At 43.7% G+C, this 19,215-nt stretch overlaps 1 protein-coding gene across 1 annotated transcript in view; it reads right to left on the bottom strand.

The window, feature by feature from the left end:
• The window catches only part of LOC126163095 (fl(2)d-associated complex component-like), a 563,925-nt gene that overhangs the window by 20,782 nt on the left and 523,928 nt on the right, over positions 1-19,215 (bottom strand). Inside the window, exon 5 of the mRNA XM_049920012.1 lies at positions 13,035-13,174. Coding sequence (XP_049775969.1) covers positions 13,035-13,174 — 140 coding nt within the window. The remainder of the gene's footprint in view (positions 1-13,034; positions 13,175-19,215) is intronic.

Here is a 19,215-nt window from a genome sequence, read left to right as displayed (position 1 = left end):
CCGCACAGATGGAGAAACACAATGAGGCCCCCTTTCAAACTTTGGCAGGTGCTGATAACTCTGCCTCAGTCGAGTACACAGTTTCTCCGTGTTCTTCACCGTGGTCATTCAACATTCGGTGCAGTTCACGACCCTCATAACGCCTACCATGCCTAATAACAACACGATACACAGACAACACTAACGCACTCTGGTGGTCCCGGTGGCGTGTGATATACAAAATTTAGACTGGCACCTGGCCATGTCTTCTACATGCTTCACCTTGTCAGGCAGTGTACGTTTCTTGTTAAGATTTTTCTGTTTTCTGACCACTGAAGTGCAAGTGCAGTATAGAGACTGTAACTAAGACACAGAATAACCTCGCATTCTTACAGTAACTAATCAGGAGGTCGTATGACTACCGCCACGGTCTCCCTAAAGAGAAATGCTTGAGAATATCGTTCTCCTGTAATTGGCCTCTGGTAAAGAGCAGGTAGCTTGGGCCACCTTGCTCATCCTGTCTTGTCTTTGCTCTAGGTCAGGTGGTTTAGGCCACCAGCCGGTGTTCTCTCTTGTGTTTTAGTTCGGCTACAGCGTAGAAGGCCTCGGATTGTCTTTCTTCACCCCTGTCTTTCCGCATTCACCCTGGAAAAGTCGCTGTTCTTGGAATATCTTTTAAAACTTGTCACCCATCTATGTCGCTCATGAAAGTGGTACTAGATATAACTCCAACATTGATTGTATTTCTGACTCCCATAGGACCATTTCATATCCCCCTGCAGCATCCTACCCACATTCCGCTGGACGTCATGTACACTATGCTGCAGCTATCTATAATGAATAAATGTTGACATAAAACAGCACGAAGCTCTGCAGATCTTGTTAAGGTTCCAGAGTGGTGTGAAGGCTGGCAACTTGCTATAAGTCGTGCACTTAACGCAATTAACGTGTACAGTATCAATGAGTCACAATTTATTTCACTCAACCCATATAAATACCTGAGTGTAACAATTTGTGGGGATCCAAAATGGAACGATTACGAAGCGTTAGTCCATTGGCAACTTGTGTGCCGTAAACTAAGAGGGGAGGCAGGTCTGTTGAAACAGTCGGGTGGAACATTTTGCCTCTTCAGAACATTTCTTGAACGCAAAAATATAGCAGTGTATTAGCAAGTAACCTACTGTAAACCTTTACACCTAGCACAATTTGTTGATATTAAAATATAAAAATCTGTGCAAAAGTATATGGTTTTTAATAATTTCTGCAGGCAAGACAGTAGTTTATGGAATAAAACTGAAACGACGTTCTTACCTAAATTATTAGGTTTGTAGACGAAGTCGACTCTCATCTCCTTTCCTTCAACAATGTGATGAAATACAATCTCATTGAAATTATGTGCATTCAGAAGTGTTTTTTTTCCTCTAGAGCACAAAGCTAACGCACTCAGTCTCTCTTCTTTCACTTCGTTTCTACTGACAGTCTTTAATCTTTTCACTGTGGAGAAACACCTCTCGCTTTTCACTGTTGACATTAGTATTGAACAAATAATTCGAAGAAGTTTCACTGATTACCGCAAAACAGTTTCTAAATTATTCTCTTACATACGATTCATAAGTGCTAAAGCTCCACTTGTAGTTTGTAAATCATTTCTACTCTATACGACGATCAGTTCCTGCCGCAATTCGTTTTCATTCAAGTCAAATAATTTAACTATAGTCTGAAATTCGTGGCCAGGGAATAACAGCTCGTGTTTTGGAAACAAACTGGGCTGGAAAAATATAGCTGCTGACAGGTAGATGCTAAGTGCGAAAAGCTCCTTAGTGTTAGCTATAACAAGGCCACACACTTTCTTTGCAACAATTTTATGTGATTCCGTTTTGGGCCGGCGATGTCTACATTTCCATTCCCTTTTCCCAATGATAATAGAAATCAAGAGACTTTCTCGTCAGTTGAATCCTTGACTTGAAATCAGAGACGTTCTTAAAAACTTTCACACTATCAACATCTCCACGTTGCAGCTGACTAAACAAAACGTTTCGGTGAGCCAGGACCTTACTGAAAATCTCAAACCGAAAGAGAAAAATCTTGTTCGTTGTTGGGAAGTTTCCGAAGTCCAGTTGCTTTCCTGGTTGTTGGATGATCTTTGCTGTAATCACCCTCAAAGATCCCAAGGCACTCAACTGTTTTTATCTTATACCTAAATGCGGCATTCACACACCGCCTTTTTAAAATACCGTATTGTGTCAGCGTTTCTTGGAATACGTTTCTTCACAACATTATCCAACACGGCAGTTCTTTTCACTGACGTTGAGAGCAAAATAGAGAATCTCTGTAAATTGCTGTGTTGTGTTGTGCGCTACTATGTGACTGAGTTGGTGGGCGTAACACTGTAAAAAATTTGCTCTTTCATATACTGCTTTCACTCTTTCCCGCACCCCACAGTACCTGCCGCTAATAACTGAAGCTCCATCATACTGAGCTATCAGTTTTTCTGGATAGTCGCCAATATTTAGCTTTTTAAGTTCAATGAAGTCTTCACTATTTATTCCCGCAGCTGTATGGTCTTTGGCCATTATGAAATTTATGAATCTCTCAAATACTTCCAATTACAGTTCATATTGAACAATAAATACGAGTTCACACATGATTGCACAATCTGTCGTTTCAACTTCAATTGCCACGTTATCCGTTTGCGATATTACTTGAGAAATCAACTGACAGCAAACAACATATACAGTCCAACATATCGTTCTGATTTATTTTTGAGAGCCCCAAAAATATACTACTATTGTTTTTTTTTTTCAATATGTTCCTTCACGTGGACTCAGGTTCTGCCATCAGACTGACAAAACCTCGAAAAATACCAGGATTCTCTGAAGTATCCATTTCATCATGTCCCCTTAGTGTAAGGTCAAACTTCTACGGAACTTTACATAGTTGATAAACTTGCTAAGAAAGTAACGAGTGTTAGAAACATCTTCATAATTTTCTTAATCCCCATTCTGTAAGCTGTATCCAGTTGACATATTACATCGACTTCGTCAAGCATAGCAAACTCGATGCAATTGTTTATGTGTAGTTCACTCGATTCATGGTTTTCAACTTTGTCAGCTAAGTGTTCAGTGTCCGTTACCCCATCTGTGGTCCAAGCACGTTCCGCAGCATTCATTACCAGACGCATGTAACAGAAGAAAACATTCTTATTTCACATCCGCACAGCCAGTCTGCAGGTTTAGATAAAGTGTAAGTTTCTGGTATAACTGTTTTTGCCTTTGCACGCATTTTGAGTCTGTACAATGTTTAAATCGGGTCTTGGCGGTCCTGACCTTTTTAGTTCCAACTTTTTCTGAAAAGTAAGTTTTTTAACTGCCAGTAGTTAGAATATTGTCTACAGTATTTAGACAATTCATTTTAAACAGGAAACTAGCATATCAGTTGGTCTCTAGGACACACTTTCAAACATTCTCATTCATAACAAAACAAAAATACTAGCACCACACGCGCAGCAGCTCTACTCGTATACCTTCCTCGCTTCTTGCGGACTCTATCATAAGCAGCCCTAACACAACGCACTGTCCCCATCTATCTCGCAATACACCCACTCTTCCTCACGCATCCACTGCCTGCCTTTAAACCGTCGGACTGTTCGCAGGGTGTTCGACTGTCAACCCATTCCAAATACATTGATCATTAGCTTATAGGGGCTGGTGGTCGATCCAGTTTGAATACTTTAATCAAGGAGTCTTCAAGAAATAGTCGGCGCATAGTCATAGGTAAAGCAAATGACTGTCCCAGGTTCATTGGTAGGATACTATTATAATGCGGTTGGCCTAGAAAGGAAACACTGCTTCGAAACTGTGCAGTTGCCCAATTCAAAATTTGCTCAAGTTTGTGAGTCCAGTGCCAAATAGGAGACTGCTGTAGCGAATATGATTATTGCACTTAAAGTCTGCAAAATTTCACCTGATTGTTATTAACAAGTATGAAGTTTAAGCCATTTTAACATTTACCTGATTGTATAAACAAGTACGAATGTTAATCTGTTTTAACTTGTCAAAATCGGATTTATATGCCTCCTGAAGTACACACACATATATTCGACACCTCAAAACAAACACCTCCAAATCCTTTAAATAATTATTCTGTAATAATGTTGTTGCGATGTATATTCTTTGTACTTTGAGATGATGTCTTCTCTTCTGCTATACGAACCTTGCACCCAGCAGATTCCAGACGCCATATTTGTTTACAAATGTGACAATATACATGTGATGTGTTACGATAGCGAAAGGAACCTGTGACCACTAGAGGTACTCTATTTTACTTATTTTATGTTTACCATTAGATATCAGTTTAATTTTTTTGTCAGAAGCAATCGAAAACCATGTTCTGAAATAGTGTCTTGTTTCTCCAGTAGGCAGTGCCAAAAGTTCCTCAAAAAAAAAAAAAAATCGTAACACAACACACACACACACAAATGCCATACTAACTAATGTAAATCCACCCGATGATAGAGTTTTAAACCTTTGAAACGCGTCGTGGGAATAAATAAAACGGTGACTGGTAACAGTAAACTGGTTGTTTCATTTAATGTCAGTAACAGTCACGGTAAAGCCTAACCTAAAATGTTCGCATTTAAAGTTAACACGGGATTGTTGAACGTATGCACTGTAGGACAGAACCGATGGTCACACGTTTGTCTGAGCCATGGAACAGAGAGCACAAGCTAATGCTTAAAAACCTGGATTGGCCGTAAGACGGCTATGAGCTGTCCTTCGTTAGGTGAAGGATCTAGGAATATTGTAGAGCCATCTGCCCCCATAGTGACCGCGAAGACGAGATTACACTAATTACAGTGTGCACAGAGGCATTTAAACAGAAATTCCTCCCACCCTCCAAATGCAAGTGGAATGGCAGGCTCTGCCACTCACTATACAGTGGTTTGTAGAGTACTGTTCCATATTTAAAATAGTACCTTGGATACTGTGTCACGAAATTTCTGCTTCAGAACTGGGGAATGTGTAGAACGTAGTGCCAAAGTAATGAGTTAAGTAAGAATTTATGTCCGGAGACACACTGTTCTTCGGTTACAGAAATAAATAAATAAAATATCTCTGCTGTGTAAGACAATAATATAATTTTCTTTGACTAGCGTATCAGTCGCTGTTACAGGACTGCAGAAAATCGATAGCAAATGACAGCGCACGTCTAATGTACGAAGGCGTGCTGAAAAGCAATGCCTCAAAATTTTGTTGTGAAAACACTTGAACCTTTTTAAATAAAACAAGAAACGTAATTAACATTCTGCATCTTTATTCTTCTCGTGTACATATTTATTTCTCAACCTACTCACCCTGGCGACGAACACATTTCTCCTAACGAGAGACTAGTGTGTTGATATGTCACTGTAGAATACTTGAATTTTTTGTCAGAGCTACAACCTCAACTCTACTTGCACCGCTTGATCACTATCAAAGTGAAGTCCTCGACGATGTTCTTTAAGTTTTGGAAATAGATAAAAATCGTAAGGTGTCAAGTCAAGACTTTATGGAACTTGATCGATGACACTGAACCCAAAACGTAGGATTGTTGCAGATATCGCAGCCCTCGTGTGTGGTCTAGCATTGACATGCTGAAGGAGATGGTGCTCTGCGTGTGGACTAACTCTTCTGATTCGAAGTTCGATAACAGCGCACTCTTTCTGACGCACCGACATAGTTACGTTACACATTGCCTAGCTTCACGCTACAATTCGGAGCTCGCTAGCAGGTCTTCCAGCGTGTAAACATAAAGAATAAAGATGTACAATGTCAATAATGTTGTTTTATTTAAAAAGCTTTAAGAGTTTTCACATAAAAATTCGGAGATATTACTTTTCGGAAGGACGACGGTTCAGATCCGCGTCCGGCCATCCTGATTTACGATTTCCGTGATTTCCCTAAATCGCTTCAGGCAAATGCCGGCGAGGTTCCTTTGAAAGAACACGGCAAACTTCCTTCCCCACGCTCCCATAATCCGAAGGTATCGATGACAACGCAGTTTGGTCCCCCTCCCTAAAATTAACTAACCAACCCACCAACCAAGGCATTACTTTTGAGTACCCCCTCACAACAAGTGCAATACGTATTGTGTATACTGGGCATTGTTATTACATTAAGTGGATCTTTACTAATGAAATAATTACTTCAGTTACAGAAAACTGCTGTTGATCTACACTACTGGCCATTAAAATTCCTACATCACGAAGATGACGTGCTACAGACAGAAATTTAACCAACAGTAAGAAGATGCTGTGATATTCAAAATGATTAGCTTTTTACAGCATTCACACAAGGTTGGCGCCGGTGGGGACACCTACAACGTGCTGACACGAGGAAAGTTTCCAACCGATTTCTCATAGCCAAACGGCAGTTGACCGGCGTTGCCTGGTGAAACGTTGTTGTGATGCCCCGTGTAAGGAGGAGAAATGCGTACCGTCAGGTTTCCGACTTTGATAAAGGTCGGATTGTAGCCTATCGCGGTTGCGGTTTATCGTATCGCGACATTGCTGCTCGCGTTGGTCGAGATCCAATGACTGTTAGCAGAATATGGAATCGGTGGGTTCAGGAGGGTAATACGGAGCGCCGTGCTGGAACCCAACGGCCTCGTATCACTAGCAGTTGAGATGACAGGCATGGCTGTAACGGATCGTGCAGCCACGTCTCGATCCCTGAGTCAACAGATGGTGACGTTTGCAGGACAACAACCATCTGTACGAACAGTTCAACAACATTTGCAGCAGCATGGACTATCAGCTCGGAGACCATGGCTGCGGTTACCCTTGACGCTGCATCACAGACAGGAGGGCCTGCGATGGTTTACTCAACGACCAACCTGGGTGCACGAATGGCAAAACGTCATTTTTTTCGGATGAATCCAGGTTCTGTTTACAGCATCATGATGGTCGCATCCGTGTTTGGCGACATCACGGTGAACGCACATTGGAAGCGTGTATTCGTCATCGCCATACTGGCGTATCACCCGACGTGATGGTATGGGGTGCCATTGGTTACACGTCTCGATCACCTCTTGTTCGCATTGATGGCACTTTGAACAGTGGACGTTACATTTCAGATGTGTTACGACCCGTGGCTCTACCCTTCATTCGATCCCTGCGAAACCCTACATTGTTGCAGGTCCTGTACGGGCCTTTCTGGATACAGAAAATGTTCGACTGCTGCCCTGGCCAGCACATTCTCCAGATCTCTCACCAACTGAAAACGTCTGGTCATTGGTGGCCAAGCAACTGGCTCGTCACAATACGCCAGTTACTACTCTTGGTGAACTGAGGTATCGTGTTGAAGCTGCATGGGCAGCTGTACTTGTACACGCCATCCAAGCTCTGTTTGACTCAATGCCCAGGCGTATCATGGCCGTTATTATGGCCAGATGTGGTTGTTCTGGGTACTGATTTCTCAGGATCTATGCACCCAAATTGCGTGAAAATGTAATCACATGTCAGAGCTAGTATAATATATTTGTCCAATGAATACCCGTTTATCATCTGCATTTCTTCTTGGTGTAGCAATGTTAATGGCCAGTAGTATATTATTTACTATACGGAGAATGATGGAACACAATGTTCCAATGTTTTTCTAATAATTTTTTTTTCATAGAAAGAGTTCATCGAAGATATGGCATCCTTTCTCCACCTACCTAGTTCCTTCCTCAAGCTGCAGAGAAATAACGAGTAGTAAAGCGGGTGTGTACTGGTTACAGTCGCATATCGGAGGTGCACAGAATGTGCTACCTGAACTAATCCTGGAATAGGAGACGTAAGGAGCGAGCATCCTGACGGTACCCTGAATTATCAGGGTTAAGAAGTGTGTGTCTGTCTGACTGTATCCTAGGTTAGGAGCAGTAAAGTATGAGCATCTGTAACATATCCTGGCACAGCTGACCTAAGGGCTGTGTGTCGTAGCGTATTCGGGTATGGAAAGTACGAGCAATGTGTCTTATTGTCAGGTAGGAGGTGTAAGTAGTGCGAAACACGACTGTAGCCTGTAATAGGAGAGATAACGTATGGGGTACCCTGTGTAGGAGGAATATGGTGCATTTGGCTCTATCCTGGAACAGGAGGGCTAAGAGTGAATGTCCTGAGCGCATCCTGGTGTAGAAACTGAAAGGAGAAAACATCACGGACATAGCCTGGTTTACGAAGAATAAAGTGTGTTTATTTCTGATGTATTCTAGCGTAATAAGACTAAGATGTGTGTGTCGTGACGGAATCCTGATGCAGAAAGAGAAAGGAGATATCATCAAGCCAATAGCACTGTCTACATCGTGCTACAGTAGGAATAAATACTGTACGTACTAAACACATGCTTGAGTAAAGAGGTGTTAGGTGTGTGTGTTCTGACTGTAGCCTGTTACGAAAGGAATAAGGAGTGTGCATAAAGTCTTAGCTTGGAATATCAGGAGTAGGATTATTTTTTCTGACGTATCCTAGAGTAGGATGTGTGAGTATTGCGTGATCTAACGGCATAATGTTGTAGAAAGGATAAAGGGAATGTGAATTGACTCTGTCGTAGAGTAAGAGGAGTAAGCATTGTGCATCGCAAGGACTGACTTGTGTAGGAGAACAGAAGTAACGAAATACCTGTATTGTTTTAAAGGGAGTAAGTAATTTGCCTCATGACTATCCTTGTGTGAGAAAAGTGAGGAATCTGGATTGTGATTGTATTCCGTTGTCTACGGAGTACGTACTTCAAATGTAGCCCAGAGCAGGAGAAGTAACGAGTGTTCATATTGAGCATCTCCCTTGGTAGGATGAGGGAGGAGAACAGGTTTTGACTGCACCGTGTTGTGCATATTAGTCGTGAGGAGTGTATATTCTGAAAGCAGTTTCTTATTAGGGAATAACAGGTGTGCATAAACACTTTATTTTAGTTTAAGTGGCTCTGAGCACTATGGGACTTAACATTTGAGGTCATCAGTGCCCTAGAACTTAGAACCCCTTAAACCTAACTAACCTAAGGACAGAACACACATCCATGCCAGAGACAGGATTCGAACGTGCGACCGTAGCGGTCGCGCGGTTCCAGACTGAAGCGCCAAAAAAACCGCTCGGCCCCTTCGGCCAGCCATACTTTATTCTGTAGTATTATTAGTGAGAACAGTTGTTTCTTTTATCTAGGAACAGACTGAGTGAGGACAGTGTGTCCGGATTGCACTTTGTTGCAGAAGGAGTAAATAGTGTGTGTACTGAATACATCCTGCAAGAGGAAAAGTAGTGTTAGTATTGACACAAAAGAGGACTCGAAGATATTAGTTCCAACTGCCAGAGTCAGTTTGTACAAAATCGTTCTGGGTGTTGAGCCGCGTGATTGCAGAACAGTAAAGAACTATACCACTTAGGTTTCGACAGTCTCTGTAGCGGTCTCTGGAACGTGGTTGGAACGTCGATGGTACAATTGTTTTAGTGTTTCATAATGACGTAGCCCAACACCCAGAATGGTTTAATCGAAGAGGGAATGTGAAATTCGGACGTTGTCTGATCTGTGGTAGAAGGGATGATGAACGTGTAAGTTGTCCGTATTCAGTTATAGTAGGAGTAAGGACTGTCTTACTATCCCATTGAATAGCTATAGTAATAAATTTCACCTCCTCACTGGGAATTCTTGTCAAAGTAATAACAAGAGTACATCCTGACGCCGGCCGGAGTGGCCGAGCGGTTCTAGACGCTACAGTGTGGAACCGAGCGACCGCTACGGTCGCAGGTTCGAATCCTGCCTCGGGCATGGATGTGTGTGATGTCCTTAGGTTAGTTAGGTTTAAGTAGTTCTAAGTTCTAGGGGACTGATGACCTCAGATGTTAAGTCCCATAGTGCTCAGAGCCATTTGAAGCATTTTACATCCTGACTGTACGGACTTGTGCTGATCAGCAAGTGCAATATTCTGGAGGCGCCTACCAATCCACAATCACAACCACAGCCATCTACTTCCACATCTGGAAACAGCCAGGCAGCTTCCAGAACGAAATTTTCACTCTGCACCGGAGAGTGCGTGGATATGAAACTTCCTGACAGATTAAAACTGTGTGCGGGACCGAGACTCGAACTAGGGACTTTTGCCTTTTGCAGACAAGAGTACTACCATCTGAGCTACCCACGCAGGAGTCACGACCTGTCCTCACCGCTGCCAGGAGTTTTCATATCTTGTGCAACACTCCGCTACAGAGTGAAAATTTCATTCTGGAAACATCCCCCAAGCCATGTTTCCGCAATATCCTTTCTTTCAGGAGCGCTAGCTCTGTGTAGTCTGCAGGAGAGCGTCTGTGAAGTTTGGAAGGTAGGAGACGAGGTGCTGCCGCAATTAAAGCTGTGAGGACAGGTAATGAGTCGTGCTTGGGTAACTCCGTGTAGTCCCGGTCGGGGCACACATTTTGCCGGCACGGTCGCTCAGCGTGTTCGGTCAGAGGGCCGCGTGCCCTCTAAAAAAACAGAGTCAAGGCATCAACGATCAACTTGAACCGATGTCTTGTGACGTCCGCCCAGACCATACGCAACGAACTGCATCGAACAAAGCGGAAAAAAGATGGTAGAGCACTTGCCCGCGAAAGGCAAAGGTCCCTAGTTCGAGTCTCCGTCCGGCACATAGATTTTAACCTGCCAGGAAGTTTCATTAGCAGCTTTTCAGCAAGCAGGAATAGAAGGAAAAACTCTAAAATAAAAAAACCCTATCTATCTATTCTACTTCGTCTATTTCTGAACTCTGCATGTCACTAGTTAAAAAGTGCTTAATCTGTTTCGTTATTTTTATTAAGTTCATAGTTGATGGAACACTAACTCTATTAATTATATTATCCAAAAATAAAAGTAGTTCTTATTAGCCGTATTGTGTGTACTAAATATTCATTTACTTTCAGATATTCCTCCTTCATTATTTTATACATCGCTTCACACGTTTCTTGAATTATTTTGATTAACGTGCTCTGTGCTATTGGAGTGCTGTATTGTAAGCTAGAATAGCTCTCCCCTGTCGCAAGAAATAGCAGTGTAATGGTGAGCCTGTCTTGTGCACATATAGCATTTCTGAACTGAGCATTCTGTTTTGTGATACGAGGAGCCACTTTACTGAGCAAATACTGAAAAGCAGTGTCATCCTTTCGTAAGTAATTTATGTAAAACTTGACGTCGCGTAAAAAATTTGCTGAATGCTTTTATTATCTGGATGCAAAACCCAGTCTCACCCAAATACGTTTCACTTTGTTTTCACCGCTTCTCTTCCAAATGCACCGTAGTAACAAGTTGCTGTTGTCCTCCATCTTGAACTCCGACGAAACATATCATGACAGTGAAATACTCCTTTTTAGCGCCAGGTCAAAGATCTTTGTCAAAGAAATTTTGACGAATACTTGGTCACATTTCTTTGTCAAAGAAATATGATAGTGTAATAGCGGCCTAAGGGGTGTGTGTGCATGTGTGTGTGTGTGTGTGTGTGTGTGTGTGTGTGTGTGTGTGTGTGTGTGAGTGTGCTGACTATCATTCTGTGGGGTGAGTGAGCAGTGCCTGTGCCGACCGTAACTACACTCCTGGAAATGGAAAAAAGAACACATTGACACCGGTGTGTCAGACCCACCATACTTGCTCCGGACACTGCGAGAGGGCTGTACAAGCAATGATCACACGCACGGCACAGCGGACACACCAGGAACCGCGGTGTTGGCCGTCGAATGGCGCTTGCTGCGCAGCATTTGTGCACCGCCGTCGTCAGTGTGAGCCAGTTTGCCGTGGCATACGGAGCTCCATCGCAGTCTTTAACACTGGTAGCATGCCGCGACAGTGTGGACGTGAACCGTATGTGCAGTTGACGGACTTCGAGCGAGGGCGTATAGTGGGCATGCGGGAGGCCGGGTGGACGTACCGCCGAATTGCTCAACACGTGGGGCGTGAGGTCTCCACAGTACATCGATGTTGTCGCCAGTGGTCGGCGGAAGGTGCACGTGCCCGTCGACCTGGGACCGGACCGCAGCGACGCACGGATGCACGCCAAGACCGTAGGATCCTACGCAGTGCCGTAGGGGACCGCACCGCCACTTCCCAGCAAATTAGGGACACTGTTGCTCCTGGGGTATCGGCGAGGACCATTCGCAACCGTCTCCATGAAGCTGGGCTACGGTCCCGCACACCGTTAGGCCGTCTTCCGCTCACGCCCCAACATCGTGCAGCCCGCCTCCAGTGGTGTCGCGACAGGCGTGAATGGAGGGACGAATGGAGACGTGTCGTCTTCAGCGATGAGAGTCGCTTCTGCCTTGGTGCCAATGATGGTCGTATGCGTGTTTGGCGCCGTGCAGGTGAGCGCCACAATCAGGACTGCATACGACCGAGGCACACAGGGCCAACACCCGGCATCATGGTGTGGGGAGCGATCTCCTACACTGGCCGTACACCACTGGTGATCGTCGAGGGGACACTGAATAGTGCACGGTACATCCAAACCGTCATCGAACCCATCGTTCTACCTTTCCTAGACCGGCAAGGGAACTTGCTGTTCCAACAGGACAATGCACGTCCGCATGTATCCCGTGCCACCCAACGTGCTCTAGAAGGTGTAAGTCAACTACCCTGGCCAGCAAGATCTCCGGATCTGTCCCCCATTGAGCATGTTTGGGACTGGATGAAGCGTCGTCTCACGCGGTCTGCACGTCCAGCACGAACGCTGGTCCAACTGAGGCGCCAGGTGGAAATGGCATGGCAAGCCGTTCCACAGGACAACATCCAGCATCTCTACGATCGTCTCCATGGGAGAATAGCAGCCTGCATTGCTGCGAAAGGTGGATATACACTGTACTAGTGCCGACATTGTGCATGCTCTGTTGCCTGTGTCTATGTGCCTGTGGTTCTGTCAGTGTGCTCATGTGATGTATCTGACCCCAGGAATGTGTCAATAAAGTTTCCCCTTCCTGGGAAATGAATTCACGGTGTTCTTATTTCAATTTCCAGGAGTGTAGCTGTGTGTGGGTCTGTACTGAGCGTAACCAGGTATGTGTGGGCATGGTGGAGTGCTGTACTGACCGTATCCTGGTAGAGGAGGAGGAGGCGGTGCGCTCCTTGCAGGCGCGGAACTCCCGCTGGAACTCCTTGATGGGCGGCAGGCGGTGCTCGGGCTCTCGAACCGGGCGCGCCGCGGGCTCTTTGTAGTCCTGCAGTCGCAGCTGCAACACAGAAGGGGCAGTCAGTACAATACGCTGGTTACTTCTTGCACGAGTCGAAACAAGGCCCCGGGAGCAGGCAACATTCCATTAGAACTACTGACGGCCTTGGGAGAGCCAGTCACGACAAAACTCTACCATCTGCTGAGCAAGATGTATCAGACAGGGAAATACCCTCAGACTTCAAGAAGAATATAATAATTCCAATCCCAAAGAAAGCAGGTGTTGACAGATGTGAGAATTACCGAACTATCAGTTTAATAAGTCACAGCTGCAAAATAATAACGCGAATTCTTTACAGACGAATGGAAAAACTGGTAGAAGTCGACCTCGGGGAAGATCAGTTTGGATTCCGTAGAAATGTTGGAACACGTGAGGCAATACTGACCTTACGCCTTATCTTAGAAGAGCGATTAAGGAAAGGCAAACCTACGTTTCTAGCATTTGTAGACTTAGAGAAAGCTTTTGACAATGTTGACTGGAATACTGTCTTTCAATTTCTGAAGATGGCAGGGATGAAATACAGGGAGCGAAAGGCTATTTACAATTTGTATAGAAACCAAATGGGAGTTATAAGAGTTGAGGGGCATGAAAGGGAAGCAGTGGTTGGGAAGGGAGTGAGACAGGCTTGTAGCCTCTCCCCGATGTTATTCAATCCGTATATTGAGCAAGCACTAAAGGAAACAAAAGAAAAATTCTGAGTAAGTATTAAAATCCATGGAGAAAATATTAAAAATTTTGAGGTTCGCCGATGACATTGTAATTCTGTCAGAGACGGCAAAGGACTTGGAAGAGCAGTTGAACGGAATGGACAGTGTCTAGAAAGGAGGGTATAAGATGAACATCAACAAAAGCAAAACGAGGATAATGGAATGTAGTCGAATTAAGTCGGGTGATGCTGAGGGAATTAGATTAGGAAATGAGACACCTAAAGTAGTAAAGGAGTTTTGCTATTTGGGGAGCAAAATAACTGATGATGGTCGAAGTAGAGAGGATATAAAATGTAGACTGGCAATGGCAAGGAAAGAGTTTCTGAAGAAGAGGAATTTGTTATCATGGAGTATAGATTTAAGTGTCAGGAAGTCGTTTCTGAAAGTATTTGTATGGTGTGTAGCCATGTATGGAAGTGAAACGTGGACGATAAATAGTTTGGACAAGAAGAGAATAGAAGCTTTCTAAATGTGGCGCTACAGGAAAATGCTGAAGATTAGATGGGTAGATCACGTAACTAATGAGGAGGTATTGAATAGAATAGGGGAGAAGAGGAGTTCGTGGCACAACTTGACAACAAGAAGGGACCGGTTGGTAGGGCATGTTCTGAGGCATCAAGGGATCACAAATTTAGCGTTGGAGGACAGCGTGGAGGGTAAAAATCGTAGAGGGAGACCAAGAGATGAATGCACTAAGCAGATTCAGGAGGATGTAGGTTGCAGTAAGTACTGGGAGATGAAGAAGCTTGCACAGGATAGTGTGGCATGGAGAGCTGCATCAAACCAGTCTCAGGACTGAAGACCAAAATAACAACAACAACACCTGTAAAATGATGAGAAGTGGCTGTAGTCAGTCACAGTTGCGTTCTACAAAGATGCTGCCTCACAAAATAAATAAATAAATGAATAAAAGAAATTGAAGCACCCAGAAGGAGAGGAGGGAAAAAATGAAACTTCACCACTTGAGACAGTATGTGATGTTACTGCATTGTTCACAAAATCGAAGCAAGTTCAAAAAGTCCTAGGCAACATGAACCCATTTCTATGTATGATGTTGCACTCGCTCTGGCTTGCATGTATCTAGTGATACGCTTGAATCATCCCCTGAGGCAAGCTGAACCGCAGCTGTTGTAACTCGTCCTCAATATATTGGATACTGGCACTGGAGCGTGGTTGACGTCCCAGGTGGTCCCACATACACTGAAGCGCCAAAGAAACTGGTATAGCCACGCGCATTCAAAAACAGAGATATGGAAAGAGGGAGGATGTGGCGCTGCAATCGGCAACGCCTGCGTAAGACAACAAGTGTTCTGTTTTTAGATCGGTCACTGCTGCTACAATAGCAGGTTATCAAGATTTAAATGAGTATCAACGTTGTGTCATAGTCGGAGCACGAGCGATGGGACACAGCATCTCCGAGGCATAGAGGAAGTGCCCATTTTCCCGTTCGACCATTTCACGAGTGTACCGTGAATATCAGGAATTCGGTAAAACATCAGATCTCCAACATAGCTGCTGCCGGAAAAAGATCCTGCAAGAACGGGACCAACGACGACTGAAAACTTGCTGCAGATTTCAATGCAGGGCCCTCAGCAAGTGTCAGCTTGCGAACCATTCAACGAAACATCATCGATATGGGCTTTCGGTGCTGAAGGCCCAGTCGTGTACCCTTCATGACTGTACGCCATAGAGGTTTATGCCACGCGTGGGCCTGTCAACACTGATATTGGACTGTTGATGACTGGAAGCATGTTGCCTGGTCGAACGAGCCTCGTTTCAAATTGTATCGAGCCCGTTGACGTACACGGGTATGGAGACAGCTTTATGAATCCATGGATCCTGAAAGTCAGCAGGGCACTGTTCAAGCTGACGGACGCTCTGTAATGGTGCTGGACGTGCACAGTTGAAATGATACGGAACGCCTCATACGTATACATACGATTCTGACAGGTGACACGTACGTAAGCGTCCTGTCCTATTGACCTGCATCCATTCACGTCCATTGTGTATTCCTACGGATTGGGCTATTCCAGTAGGACGAAGTGACATCCCACACATCCAGAACTGCTACAAAGTGGCTCCAGAAAGACTCTTCTGAGTTCAAAAACTGCGGCTGGCCACCAGACTCCCCAGACGTGAATATTATTGAGCATATCTGGGATGCCTTGCGACGTGCCATTCTGACGAGCCCTCCAGCCCCTCGGAGTCTTACGGATTTATGGATATCCCTGCAGGATTCCTGATGTCAATTCCCTCCACCTCCACTTCAGACATTAATCGACTCCATGTCACGTCGTTTCGTAGCACTTCTACGTGCTCGCGGGGGCCCTACAGGATATTAGGCAGGTGTACCAGTTTCTTTGCCTTTTTAGTGTAAGTTCTACAGAGTACGCATCTGGGGACCCTGTTGGCCTCGGCAGTACCTCAGGATCAGACAGACAGTTCTTAGAGGCAAGCGCCAGGTGTGGATCAACATTGTCCTGTTCAAAATAGCATCACGATACTATCGCATGGAGCTAAACGATAACGTCACAGGATGTTCATGACAGATCATTGTGCTGTCACTCCCCGAATTACCACCAGCCGTGATCTGAATGCTCCTTGCACCATGACGCTAGGTCTAACACCATGATGCCAGAACTCTCGGGCGTTGGGTCCTATCCATATGTCACTCCCTGCCAATGGTCATCCGGCATAGTGCATAACTACGATTCATTAGCAATCAGTGTGACACCATTCGACAATGGTCAATGCTTCCAGGCCACGACACCACTCCAATGCAGCCGTTTGTGTAGTAGTGCTGACGGCAGCCTATGCGTGGGTCGATGATTTCCTAATTCTGCCTCTAGTATCCGACCCGTGGTACGGAATGACACTGAATATTGCAGGAGAACCTTGGCGTCGAGTATGCCTGTCCTCACATTGACAGTTCAACACTGGGCACTGTGACACTCGAATGCCCCAGAAATGGAATATTACACGATTAGAGAAGCTGACCAAATTGAGGCCCTTTTCAAACTCTGTCGCGTACTGATAACCATGTCTTACACGAGTATACGGCATCTTCGTGTCCTTCATCGTGACCACTACACATCTGACGCTATTCACACTCCTTGTATACCATACCATAATAGGCCTGGCAACGACACTAAACAGAAAAACACTAATACGCTCTGATGGCCGTTCTTCTTATGACAGAGCAATCATTTACATAGCCGCCGAACTTGTGTACGTTTACGACGTTATATTGACATCCAAACGTGTCTTCTGGGTGCTTGACTTTTTTTCGGCTTTAAAACAAAAAGAAGCAATTGGAACACATTTGGAACATCATTTATGAGTTTCTGACATTTCTAACCTCACCCAGATACTTCTCACTATTCGTCTGACATTTCAACTTCTCCAGACTGATTCCATTTGTACTGCTGCGTTGTATATCTGTTAGACGACATTGACAATTCTATGAGAACATAATTTTGCCTTGCCGCAGTGGATACACCGGTTCCCGTGAGATCACCGAAGTTAAGCGCCGTCGGGCGTGGTCGGCACTTGGATGGGTGACCATCCAGGCCGTCATGAGTTGTCGCCATTTTTCGGGGTGCACTCAGCCTCGTGATGCCAATTGAGGAGCTACTCGACCGAATAGTAGTGGCTTAGGTCAAGAATACCATCATAACGACCGGGAGAGCGGTTTGCTGACCCCACGCCCCTCCTATTCGCATCCTCCACTGAGGATGACACGGCGGTCGGATGGTCCCGGTAGGCCACTCGTGGCCTGAAGACGGAGTGCTTTTTTATGAGAACGTAATAAAGAAATTGTTTGGGACAGTGTTAATAAGACCAACATTTTTTAAATGCCATGTATTCAATACCGTATTTATTGTCAGTAGCATTATTATCATTATGATGATTATACATTGCTCGTGAACCATACAAATTGAAATGTTGGCTCGTTAAGGCTACCTGCTTAGATGTCAGGGAGGACATCATGACCCTGATACTTGCTTGCTGTACCAAATGCATAAATAAATAAATATATGCACGAGTTTCCCTTTTTTCTTGTGAGGCACAGTATAACGTCAGAAAATTGTTGGAACTAGCTTTCTTACTCCTGCCACTCCTGCACGCAGGTAACGTCTAATTTGACTACACTTAGTTTCATGGTCTAGTGTGTAGTATATTATTTAATGTTTTCTTTCACAAGGATTTGGTTCTTGCTTTTTTATTTTTTACTTTTTATTTAGTATTTGGCGAGCCAGTGCCACAGCTGAGTGTGGTATGTCCACATGTGTAACACAGGCTGGCCTCTGTCACATCTGCTGTGCAGGCCAAAGATATTAAGAAGATAAGCTACTCAATACACTGTAGACGCTGTTTTGTTTTTTACCAATAGTTATTGTTAGTCGTTATTCTGTACTGATTGGAGGAGGTATCAAAAAGTGCTAATAATTCTAATTAACTACAGTGAGAAAAATGTAATATGGATGGAAAAATGTCTTAGTTCCAAAATGTCCTTTATTCAATCTGCATAAATTTCGGTGAATAGTAAAAAACGCGTTTAACAATTTCTTTTGAATGTATAAACTTGAAATTTTTTCTGCATGTTTCTTAATTATCTATTTTTGTCATTAAGAAAACATAATAAAAATAACTCATTTCAAAATTTTGTTTTAAATAACTACTCTTGGATAAGGGACGTTTTGGAACCAAAATATGGAGAAGACACATTTGAAAATAAAAACTTTGGATAAGAGACAGTTTGAAAAAGAAAATAGGGGAAAATTATAAACAGTGTTTGTTTAGAAAATGTATATAATTTAATTTTTAGTGGAAACAATGTCTGTAGGTATTTTTAATGCAACTGAAATAATTTCTGATTAAGTTAGGGAAACAGATAGAAACAAACATACATTTACCAGAAAATTATTAAAAAATAACATTACATTAAACGTACAAACATTACCGAAAACATAATTTTAAAAGTACCTTAAGGGTAGTCATTTACTTTTTTAAATCCGGATTTTTCCTATTAACTGTTGTGAATTAATTAAAAGCCATTTTCATCGTCCATGTGTCCACCGTTGTTTTCATGATCAGATTTTTCTTCAGGTCTATTCTGTACTGGATTGAATATAATATTTTTCTATAAGGCCAGGTCTTCATTTTTAGCCCAGTTTTCCCCAAAGTGAAGAGTCAGAAGCTTTTTGACATCTTTCACTTTCAACTCTTTTACTATTACTCCAGGTAGTACTAACGGTAGTTCAAAGTTTTGAACTTTAAATCCAGGTTTGACTACTTTATTCGCCTTTCCAAGACTGGTGTTACAACAAACTT

The sequence above is a fragment of the Schistocerca cancellata genome, chromosome 2 (genome assembly GCF_023864275.1).
Source record: "Schistocerca cancellata isolate TAMUIC-IGC-003103 chromosome 2, iqSchCanc2.1, whole genome shotgun sequence".
NCBI lineage: Eukaryota > Metazoa > Arthropoda > Insecta > Orthoptera > Acrididae > Schistocerca > Schistocerca cancellata.
This window is presented reverse-complemented; position numbering and strand designations above follow the sequence as displayed.